The 12210-nt window shown below is 45.7% G+C and overlaps 1 protein-coding gene across 2 annotated transcripts in view; it reads left to right on the top strand.

The window, feature by feature from the left end:
* The window catches only part of nrp2a (neuropilin 2a), a 60308-nt gene that overhangs the window by 33179 nt on the left and 14919 nt on the right, over nucleotides 1-12210 (top strand). For both annotated transcript variants that reach the window (XM_030748839.1, XM_030748841.1), the window contains exons 8-11: nucleotides 3656-3800; nucleotides 5603-5778; nucleotides 6047-6226; nucleotides 6323-6467. In XM_030748839.1, coding sequence (XP_030604699.1) covers nucleotides 3656-3800; nucleotides 5603-5778; nucleotides 6047-6226; nucleotides 6323-6467 — 646 coding nt within the window. The remainder of the gene's footprint in view (nucleotides 1-3655; nucleotides 3801-5602; nucleotides 5779-6046; nucleotides 6227-6322; nucleotides 6468-12210) is intronic.

Below are 12210 nucleotides of genomic sequence, written 5' to 3'. Positions count from 1 at the left end.
CAAGCTTTGTTTTTCACTTATTCTACATGCTGATGCATGTTAAAAACATGCTTGTGCACGCGCTCACACTGGGAGACCCAGTTGGTTACATCGGCACCAAGCAGGAGGTGGCGTCAGGGTCACAGCTTCAACCTCTGCTTACACGCACATACACGCTCGCCACGGCCTCTCTGAGAGCCAGTTGTAGAGCGTGGCCAGCTGGAACCAGTTTCTACTGTCAACATCTTCATAGTGAGAAACAGAGAGGAGTGAGGGGTTGAAAAGTGTAATGGACAGGGAAAGACTGGGGATCAAGTGAACAACATGGGAATGGAAAAAAAAAAAAAAAAGGCTGCAAAACAAATAATGAGTCGCGCAGAGCTCGCCACATCTCCCCCTGGTGCCATCATGTTGAAGAAAAACAGCGACAGAGGAAGGAGATGTGAGCCAAAAGCACAGACTGGATGGTAAATGAATCGAGCTATGATCTGCACATCTATCCACACCTCATTCACATTCCAGAAACAAGCGCTCTAACGACATCCAGCGAACCTTCGCCTGTTTGAGATGCACTTTACATTTTTACGCTGTATTTGCTCAGATATTTAGAGAGGATGTTTACTCTAATGCAAACACGCCTTTCACGGTGACCTGGTTCTGCGCACAAGTCATCAATAGTTAAATACCCATGGTGCCTGGGTTACGCCCAATGTCCGCGAAAAAAAAGAGCCTGACCGTCACATGTTGCTATGCGGGTGCGTAATGGGGTCTTCGTTATATTTTAATGACTCTCCCCACTCGGAGACACAACATGACAATATCAATTATTCAGCCCACCTCGAAAGCACAGTCACATGGGGGGGGGGCCTATAGACGCACATTAAAAGAAAAAAAATGCAGTTGTTAGGCAGATTACAGGGGCGGCCCAGACACCAGACTGGCATCCTTTCATATGCCACACATACACAGACGCACTTTAGAAATTTCAAGCAGCTTCCTTCACTACGGGTTAGTGAAAAAGTAACCATGTTACCAACAAGTTAGTCAATGAACAACCATCTGCTTCCTATGGCCGCTGACCTTTAACCTTGGAAGTAATGGGTCAGGAGTAAAATAGGAGACCTCTCAGGTATCCCAACAATAGATCGGAGGACGCCGTGGGAACAGAGGACGTCGAGACCAAACCACCAACTTTTCCTTGGCCCTGCCTCACTGCGCTCTTTCTCCTGTCTTAAGATTGCTCTCTCTTTGCTCACATCCAGAATCATTCTTAAAAGAAAGAGCCTCTGGAGATGATTCATGCTGAACAAATTATTCTTTTTGTGTCAGTAATGTTGGCCGCATTCCCGGGTTTTAACCTAAGATGAATAGAAAACAAAGGCAGCTGGCAGTATTGTAATGCACTGACTGAAGGGCTTTTAGTAATGTTGGACATTTTAAAGCACTTCTGGGAAGCTGAAGTCCACAAATATTTTACAGACATTTTTCAGTCTTCCCACTTTTATTGCCATGAACATGCCAGCGTTTTATTTCTATGGCATTTCATTCCATGTAAGTAAACTTAGTCCTGAAGTTGGAACTTTACACCAAAGTGCTGCTTGATAGTTTATTCTGATGGTTTGAATTCGGCTGTTTGTTTGTTTTTTTCAGTGCAGTAAGCATTGCCAGTAAGCTTCCACCAAATTGAGGAAATTCCACTGAATTTTCTCGTTTTGCCTTATTATGTGATAAATGCTTGGATGGCGTATTTCCTGTTACAGTGAATCTGCTCGTTGTTCTTTTCCTCCCCTGCTCATCACCACTCCCTGTACCCCAGTCCACAATCCCCTGTTCATATTCCGAAGTTATATCCTCTGCCCTCCATTCAACCTTTTCTTTCTGCCTCTCCCTTCTCTCACACACCCTCGCCTCATCCGTTATTAACCATTCTTCTGAGGACTCCCAGCGCTCCCTCTCCCCTGCAGTCATTCCCTGTTTTACTCTCCTACCCGCTGCTCTTTGTCTCACATGCTCGGTAGCTTGGAGTGGGAAAGATGGGGTGGTTGTGTGCGAGGCCTAACCTCCATCGCACACACTGGCCTTTGTGTGAGCGTGCGTGGGTGTTTACATAACCCCCATAACCACATCCACTGTTTTGTCTCTTAGGTAAACATAACAGCTGTCTATCCTCAATCCAGCAGCAGATACAGCAGCGATAGCCCTGCTTATCTGTTCAAACACTCTCAGAGCTTTGTATTATCAGTGTGAGCTCCACTTGATTTAATCAGGCCATGCCCAAAATCAAATAAAACCCCCCTGAGAAAGATTTTTGAAATGATATCACTCATATTCCCATCGGTTATGGAATTTCTGGAATATCATTTTTAGAGTTAGGGGGAATTTTACAAATGGGTCACTTTACACTGAGTCAAACAGAAAGCAGTCTGTTTTTATACTTACGATTATGATTTTCTTAAAACTCCCTCTCTTATCAAAAAAAATAGAGAATCAAATTTTTAAGGCAGTAAGGGAGGGCTGAGGTTTGATCTCATTTAGAGTAAAAGAAAACTCGTGTAGGGACCTCTTTTTTTCAGGAATGATGCCTTTTAATCTTTAATTCAGCCGCTTGTAGCTGTTGTCTTTCCATCTTTCCATTGTGTGTAGCAGCTGCGATGCCGCAGTCCTATCAGCTGGCACGGTCAACCACAAACAGATAGAGAGTGAGTGACACTTAGCAGTCGCTCAGTCAGTTAAGAGACGCTTCCCCTGCTTATCTGAGTGTGTGTGGGATGTAAGTGTGCTCGTGTGGGTTCCTGCGGTTTCCTGCGTCTCTGTGTGCAGTTTCGGTGAGTAGCCACCAACAAGAGGAAGAAAGGCATATGGGAGGTGTGAAGAGATATCAACAGTGCGGTTTCGAGGAAGAGATTTATGTAGAAAATGGAGGTGTTCGAGATCAAGGGATTCAGAGCGATGTGGGCTAAAAGTGGAGGGGAGAGGATGTGGAGAAGCCGCGAGGAGGAAGTCACAATTGAGTGCTCCCATCCGATTCTCTCAAGCATCACAGGCAATCACACACTTTCTGCCCACAACAGGAAGTAACTTGACCGCCATGGTTACATTTGCACTCTGACCTCCCCCCCTGCTGCCCCACCCTGCCGCTTACGTAAAGAAGGGAGCGTTTAAGGAGAAGTGAATGTCCATACTGTCGGGTGGAAGCGTCAGGAAGAGAATTTCACTCACATCCTGCCCACCTGGACAGACTTCCTGCGTCTGGTGGCTAATCATGTTCGGTCGTGTCAGGTCAGCTCTCCCACAGCTTCCTATGACCACCAGTGCAGAGGTGTGTGGAAGTCGATAGATGTCGATAGGGTGTGTTTGTGTGTGTGAGAGAGCACGGAGGCGGAATAGAGGAAACCTCATCCTTCGATGGGCTTTCCCAGCCTCCCGGTGCTGAACCTTTCGACCCCAAAACACATCGACAGCTGGGCCGGTGACATTGGATCCATGTTTGGGTTGTCTATGCTTTGTCCGGCCTGCCACTGTGTGTGTGTGAAACCAAGCGAAACCGCACTGTGGGTGGGTGTTAAAACAAGAGTGTGTGTGTGTGTGTGTAAGCTTATGAGAAAGAGAAATAAGACAGCACAGCTATGCTTCTGCACATCTCCTTCTGATAGTTTGCCTTCTGTTTGTTTTCCAGATTTTCCACGCTAACACAGACCCGGCCGAGGTGGTTCTGAACCGCGTCCCGCAGCCAGTCCTGGCCCGGTTCGTTCGGATCCGACCGCAGACCTGGAAGAATGGCATCGCCCTTCGCTTTGAGCTCTACGGATGCCAGATTACAGGTGCGTGCGTGGGCATGTGTATGTCACAAGATTAGATGTCTCAAGCCTTTTTTTTTTTTTTTTTTGCTACAAGAACATCAAGTTGCCAGAAGCATCCTGCTTTGCAGTCATAGTTTAGGTTTGGTTCCTGTGGCTCATGGGTTTAAATCAGTAATGCTGCACCGATTCTACCCCCTCGTTTCCACCGAGGCAAAACACTGTTTTAAAATCTAACTTGTTCTTTAAAAAAAAGATCATCTTTAACGACATTTAACTTCCCAAACCATAAAAGGGCCAGATCACACACACGCATCGGCAAGCACACACACACTCAGACATAAATGTGTATTTATACTCTCTCCCACACTCCCTCTTGCTGTATTTTAAACATGGCAACCCTCGGGCTAATTAAAGGAAACTTCTACTCTATTCTTCCTTCCAGAGGCACCACCAGTGTCATTTTCTTCTTTCAGCTCTCTCCCACTTCTTCGTCTCTGCTTGCTTTCTATCTCTGACTCCCTCAACGCTACCCCCATTTTTCCTCTCATGGTTTTAGATACTTTTTTTTTTTTTGATGTGCCGTCTTTGCTCTGTGAGCTCCTCTATATTGAGAAACGAGTACCGATCAATCATTCATGGCTCCCTGTTCGCTCTTACATCAGAAGCTGTGATTCGCTTCAGTCTCAACAGCTGCTATTGGAATAACTATTAGCTCTTACAGTACAGGTACTTTTGCACACAGGCGGTTCCTAAATATAGCGCATGACCTCAAAAGCAGGCACGCCTCTTGAAATGTACACAGACTCTTCCCACCGGCAAACACATACACACAGTCACATGTTTGCTTCCCGTGCTTTTTATTCATTATTTACATCTCCTGCATTTGCAGTGACATAACAGCATGAAACTTTGATCTGTGTTCTCTTAAACCGTCAGCACAACTAACATCTCCCCACATCTCTTCCTCTCTTCCTCTCTCGACACCCTTCGCGCTCATCCAGCGCCGCTCGTCTCTCACTCCGCCCACCTCCGTCATTCCCTCTCCCACTGTTTGTCTCTGTAGGCAACTCATCTCTTCATTTCTCCCTCCTTTTCCCAGCCTCCCCAAGCCGTCATCTCCAGCTCCAAGTCTCCTCCTCTGCTTTTTTTTTCCCCACTCTTTCCGCTCTCTACTCCTCTGTCTCCCCGCTCCTTGTATTATACCTTTTTTATCCCCTTAATCCTCATTTCTCTCTCTCACACATACTCCCTCGGCAAGTTATTTTCGCTGCTACTCGCTCATCCGTATCTGAATGAGTTTCATTTCCAAGTGCTTTGACGTGTACATAAAACTTTCTCTCAGTCAGTGAATGTACATAAAATGTGTGCTGCATAATGAGCAGACAAGCTATTGTACAGAATAGAAAGAAACAATGCAACCGAACGACATTATATAGCACTCAGATTTTTTTTTATGTGAGGTGCATGCATGCAAAGCAGGAAAGTGTGCCCATTCAGCAGCAGGCTTAACATATGCTTTTATCTCACTAATGGCAGCCTAATTGCATATTGAACATGAAGCAGTAGTGCTGTGTTACACCTCTCCTTTTTTTTCCTTCCCCTCCATTCTCTGTCTCTCACCTCATCTTTTCCCGTTTGTTCCAGTCTGAACTCTTAATGCTCAGTGGCCAGTAGTGCAATCCTGCGGTGAAGCTTAACAGCTCCCCGGTGGGAAAATGTGTAACAGCATGAGTGTACGTCAGGCAGTCACTGAAACTTCTCCATCAAGCCTCCCGAGGAGAAGGTTAAAGTGATCTCTAACCCTCTTTGCTTTTTCCCTCCAGATGCCCCGTGTTCAGACCTGCAGGGGCTGATGTCCGGCCTGCTCCCCGATGCCCAGATCTCAACCTCATCCAGCAGGGATGTGGTGTGGAATCCCGGGACCGCCCGTCTCGTGGCCAGCCGCTCCGGCTGGTTCCCAGCCCCTGTGCAACCGCTGGCTGGAGAGGAGTGGCTACAGGTAGACTTTTTATTGCAGATGGCTGCCCCTCCCTTAGCCTGGATCTGCTGGAGGTTTCTTCCTGTTAAAAGGGAGTTTTTCCTTCCCACAGTCGCCAAATGCTTGCTCATAGGGGGTCATCTGATTGTTGGGGTTTTCGTTGTGTAACTGTCGGGTCTTTACCTTATAGTATAAAGCACCTTGAGGTGACTGTTGTGATTTGGTGTTATATAAATAAAATGTAATTGAACTAAATTGAATTGCATTAATCAAAGTCTAAACTCTACAGGTGGACCTAGGTGTGCCCAAGACAGTACGCGGAGTCATCACCCAGGGAGCAAGGGGAGGAGAAGCAGGTAGTGGAGCTGCCACAGAAAACCGGGCGTTTGTCCGGAAGTACAAAGTGGCACACAGCCAGAATGGGAAAGAGTGGAATTTCATCATGGATAGCAAGACTAGCTTACCAAAGGTGGGTCAGGGAGGTGGAAAGATGAGGAAAGGATGCTGCTGTGTATTTTACCAGTTCAACAATCATTGCAATTTTGCATGTATGCATTTTGTGCAGATTTTTGAGGGGAACACACACTATGACACTCCAGAGCTCCGTCATTTTGAAGAGACAGTGGCACAGTATGTCCGGCTCTATCCGGAGAGATGGTCTCCAGCAGGCATTGGGATGAGGGTGGAGATACTGGGCTGTGACCTTCCAGGTAGGACATTCTGCTTTGGCCAGTTTGACACAGAATCATTTTATATACATATATGATAATTTGCTGCCTACAGTATTCCAGGCTGAATTATTTGCCCTGCACTGTAATGAACTCTAACCAGAAGTGAATGGACCTTGAGGAAGGTGGCTCACTAGAAAAGTACGCCTCACATTAGATATGCATGAGCGTCATTAGAGTATGCCAGAGGTGAAAAGAGACACCCAGCGCGAGCTGAGAAAGGGAAAGTGATAGCACCCTTGAAAAGTAATTATTTTTGATTTATTTCTGATATTATTTCACCTGGCCGTGCGTTAGGTCGTCTGTAAGCTTCTGCAAGCACCGTCAGCAGCAGGGAGTGGACAGGGTTTGGTTCAAATGAATGCATCCCCAGAGAGAGAGAGCGTTTGTTAGTTCGCTCTCCAGCGTGGTCTGTTATCCAGATGTGCAGTGGTGCTGGATCATACACACTCTCACCGGCACTCACACACATATGGACCGTCACTGTTTACCACTCCCTCTGTGCCTGCAAAGGATGACTGGGCCGTATAGCTCAGCAGTCACAGCACTTACACACAAGTGCATACACACATTTTGACACACGTTTACCAAACACACCACCAGAAAAGAGAAAAGTGTTCATGCATCTTCTCTAGACTCCTAGCATTCACACATTATACATCACTACAAATGCATGTCAAGCTATGCCTTCATTAGGGTGATTTATATGTGTCTATGTGGTCCCAGAAGAGCTGATGAAGAGCACTGCTCTCCAGCTGAAGAGTGATTGTCATTATCACCTATACCACTTGTCCATATAGCTAATACACACACACACACACTTTAATGCAAACCTAACCACAGTCTACAAGATAAATGTAAATGCATGCAGGTCTGTACGCATGGGCCTCATTGTGCAAAGCACACGCTTTTAATCAATAAAGTCCATCATTATGTGCAGTTAAAAAAATAAGTAATAGAAGGCATTGATAATGGAAGTACCACGCAATTTATGATCGCTGCTCTAAACACCTGGTCCCACCCTCCACCCCCAAAGCTCCTCCGTAACACAGGAAACAATGTGTTTTACATTAGCTGCTGCCTGATGATTGACGTGTGGAAAACACAGTACAGAAACACATGAACACTAAACACCAGCTGTAAAGATGGGGAACAAAATGGAAAAAAAAAAAAAACGAGAACCCTAGACATTATCACGGAGAGCTGACTTTGTGCAGATGGAGTGGAGAGTTTTGGGGGAAATGTGACAGAGAACTGTTGTTAAGGGTCACACATTGTTCACAGACCACCAAGACTCTCAGCAGGAGTGGCGGACTACTGCTGACATCCCGTAAATCATTCACTTCCCCGTCCGCTCAGATTTTTCACTCTTGCTCTTCAGTCTCCGGCGATGCCTTTACTGTTCTCCTGTCTGTGATGTAGAGTTAGGTGATGAAATTTACCCCAAATCTTGCCTAGTGCAGTTTGAACATAACAGCACACTAAAACACAATAAGAGCTCTCTCCTTATTCCTCCACATGGTTGCAGTTGTTTCGTTTCCCACCCTGAGGCCCAGTGCGTGGGTCTAAGAAATGTTTTTGTTCTTTTTTTGTTACCATGCCTCCTCTCTTTTTGTCTCCTTCCCCTCTGTTACTCATCACTCGCACCTCTTTTCCATGCTCGCTGCTGCTGTTGGTCCTGACTCCTTCTGTTTCCACCCCCCCCACTGTTCCCGTGCAACTGACTAGCACACAGATCTTCTACAGTGACAGTTTTTTTTTCTTCAAAGTATATGTACTCCCCAGAATGAAAAATTTATGAGCTCAGGAATGAAATTTTAGAGGTAAAAAAAAATCCAGGTAGGCTCATTTCAGTCCTGGGAATGCTGAATAGTAGAGCTCACACAAGCTCTCTCTCACACACACACACACACACACAAACCTCAGGTGTCTGTCCTCCCTCCATAACTCCAATAACTACAGTAGAGCTAGCTTTCAAATGATGATAGATTTTAAACATTCATCTCAGTTTGGTAATATATCATTTGGCCTCTTTGAGTGAATACTTCATGTTAGTGTTTTCACAGCGTGCCTTCTTTGTTGTTTGTGCTCTTGCACCGTTCATGTCCTGAGGACCCGCCTCCCATTCTGGGAGAAAGAGCAACAATCCTTAACTTAAATTATTCAATTTTAAGGTGACTTGATTTAGCATTAGGATCCAGCAAGTAGTGATTAGGGCAACTTTCCAGGAAATTAATGGAAGTCGATGTAGTCTTTGAAGTAGTGTGTGTGTGTGTGTGTGTGTGTGTGTGTGTGTGTGTGTGTGTGTGTGAAGATGAACCTTGATCTCAGCACTTAACCCCACCCAGCAGAGTATCAAATAATGGTTACTTTTCTATCCCTTTGTGTTCTTTTGGGGTGTACGTATACCTAAGTGTGTGCATCCATCACTGTGTGTGTCTGTTCGTGTGTGTGTGTGTAGTGTGCACTCAGTACTGCCAGGGAACGATTTACAGAAAGGCTTTCTACATAATTGAAGATTTTTTTTTTCCTCTTCTGACATATTGCTGAGTCAGTTTCCTTGGGAGTGAGCAATGTCTTTTTTTTTTTTTTGCAAGGAGGGGTTGCCCCTCACGACCACGTATAAGTGTGCGCGTGTGGGTGTGTGTGTGTGTGTGTGTGTGTGTGTGTGTTTTTGGCGACTGTGTGTACTGAAAAGCAAGCCCGCAGAAGAATTTATCTGCGAGCATTTGCATATGTGAGTGTGCATCTCGATTATCTATGTCAGCAGTGCCCCCCCGGGCCCCAGTTCTAAGTGTTGGTATCTCATCCCGCGCATGATGATGACTTGCATCATCACCTGCAGCAGTAGACACATTATGTAAGACAACACTCTGCTGCAGAGGGACTGCTGCTGCATTTCAAGGCCCTCTGTTGCGCGCGTACAACAGGCCTGCATGTGTTCGCTTAAGCATCCTCGCGCAGCTCTGTGACACAGTCCTCACACGCTTCAAGGACAGGGCTTGGGGCAAGGTAGGCAGGCCACATACGTTAACACACATTCCCTCCCTGTCTCGCACAAACATACACACCCACAACAACGCGCAAGTCAGTCCCATTCCCATTGCCCCCCAACACTCCTGTCACACCCTGGAAAGGTCAGCACATTTACACTGTGACAAGGCCTGACCTTTGAAAGCATAGAGTGCTCAGGAGCTGGGCAGAATCTTAATGGACTTGACTGTGTGTTTTCTGTTTGTGTGCGTTTAGCTGTGCGCACACGCGGGAGCCGCGCGTGTGTGCCGGTGCTCAGGTAATGTGTAGATGGTTTATTTTAACGCCCGCTCCCAAGACTTAACTAGAGGACTCAAAGGTCAGAATGGAATAAAAAGGCAAACACAAAAAAGCAAACAAGAAGAGCGAACACAAGAGGAAGAATAAAGAGGAGAAGCTGAACAAGAGGTGGTAACCCATTTGAAAGTCGGGTGGAAGAGAGGTATGAGGGAAAACTTGCTTTCCTTGCTTTACCTTCCCGGTGGACCAGCAGCGATAAGAGTCTCATTAGGTAGTTAATAGCTGGCATAAAGGACATGACATTAACGCTGGGCTAATGTCAGAAGCAGTCGCCAGCTGTGGCCAGCCTTTTCATCTCTGCCATTTCTCCAGCTGCGGCGCCATTGCGCCCATTTCCACAGGAAGTTCTTTTAAGCAGACAAATTGTGTATCACAGCGCGTTTGTTGCCCTCATTGCTTTTCGCAGCCTTTTAAATGATGATGGTAGTCATGCAGAAAGAGGAACCTTAACAGCAGGAGGCTCTAGTGCTGCCTCTAACAGGCGTTCAACATGGTTAATCCATGTCATGCTTTTCCTTTTTTAGATGCTCGTGTGTATGTGCTCGCGTTTCTTTTTCAAGCTCCGTCTCACATGAGATCATCAGGCATCCGAGCCTCGGAGTTGTTTGGATAGACAAAGTAAGAAGGAGGCAGGGGGAAGCTGGTGGAGGAATATGAAATATAATGGGCACTTAGTCTTTTTAGGAGTCATCATTGCAGTATGTTTGAATCTATTTTGAAGAAAAGAGACACAAAAAAAAAAACAAATGGCTGCGTAAATGTGGGGAAACACCTGTAGTTTTTGCTTTTTTTAATTATAAATCTGGATCTTTAGTTGACCCAAACTTCTGTGTAAATTCCCATAGCTTACCAGGGTCAACCCATCTGCGCTTAATAAATACGCCCCCCCCCCCCCCCCCCCCCCCCCCACTTCACATTCCAGCTGCAGCCTGCTCAACATGTGCGTGTTTGTGCATGTGATGTCTTTTAATGAGCAAACTGTTGGATTATTTATGCCTCTGTGTGTTGTTTGTCTTTCTTTTTGATATATGTGAGATTTAATAGACGTTGATGGGAGGACTGAAAATCATACATTTCACTTTGTGTTTGTTCTCCCTCCTTCCAAGAGTGCGTGAGTTATGGAGTGAGGAAGGAGCCCGAATACACACAGACAAACGCACGCAATGGTTCAGACAGGCAGTAGAGTGGGTAATGGAGTGTGTGTGTGTGTGTGTGTGTGTGTGTGTGTGTGTGTGTGTGTGTGTGTGTGTGTGTGCACGCTGTGGACACTCCTTGACAGAAAGAGTGGTCCCAGAGTGCGATCATCCCGCCCGAGGTCGAGGGGAGTTTGTTCGACAGAGCCATCCATCAGCCTCAGCGCCAGCCCTTGTGTGTTTGATTTTGCATCTGTGTGTGTGTGTGTGTGTGTGTATTAACATGTGGACATGTGTGCCAGTTCGTTTGTGTGTCTGCATATTTGAGCCAGTGTGTGTGTGTGTCTGTGTGTGTGTTAGAGAGATGCTGACGCCTGAGCTCCCAGACACAACATGACAAGAGCCCTCTTGGGTTTTCTGTGCCTTCCTCTGATGGGAGACATGAACTAGTGCAGTGAGATGGGCTTACACTCTCAACACAGCGTGTGCTTAGATTCAGCCACGTATGAGTGGATAAAATATCTTAATTATTTTATCATTAAGATAATTTACTCGTGCGTGCTGATTGCAGTAAAACCTTAATACATTGCGTTTCTACTGCGAGAGGTTCACTGTTTCTGTTCTTTGTGCTAATAATTGTTACCAGCTTACTTCATTATCAGAACCATAGACAGTATATAAAAGACTGAAGCAGCCACTGTGATGTCACCTGCTCATTTGTTTAACTCCCCTGTTTTTGAAGACTTTTGAAGCAAGTCGCGGTTCTGATTGAGAAACCAAATACAGCAGCAACTTTTCAATCACAAGGCAGCCGCCCCCTAAAACATGCTCTGCTTTATTGTGTGTTTGTACTCTTAAGTGGGACCATCATTTGCAAATTGAGCATCATGTTCTATTGAAGAAGATATAAAAGTAGTGACTGAGAGCGTACACTCTCTACTGCAGTATTAAATCAAGTGAGAAAGGGGGAGATTTTCCCATAGTCGTCTATTTAATCACACTCATTTGCAACCACAGGGGTTGCCCCCCTGCTGACCATTAAGAAGAATGCATAACCTAAATTGCTTTCACTTTTTATACCCGGAGACTACCTTTATCTTTTGTATAGTCTGTGATCTATAAAAGCACAATGGAGAGTTATTATTAAAGACTTCACTTCCGTCTTGTTGTTCTTGCCTTTGTGAGTTTATCATTTCCTCTTTCCCGTCTGTATTTCCTGGCCCTCCCCGAACTGCACCTCCGAAGGAGGAATGCAACAT

Source organism: Archocentrus centrarchus, chromosome 2 (assembly GCF_007364275.1).
Source record: "Archocentrus centrarchus isolate MPI-CPG fArcCen1 chromosome 2, fArcCen1, whole genome shotgun sequence".
Taxonomy (NCBI): Eukaryota; Metazoa; Chordata; class Actinopteri; order Cichliformes; family Cichlidae; genus Archocentrus; species Archocentrus centrarchus.
The sequence above is the reverse complement of the archived record's forward strand: the minus strand, read 5'-3'. Positions and strand labels throughout refer to the sequence as shown.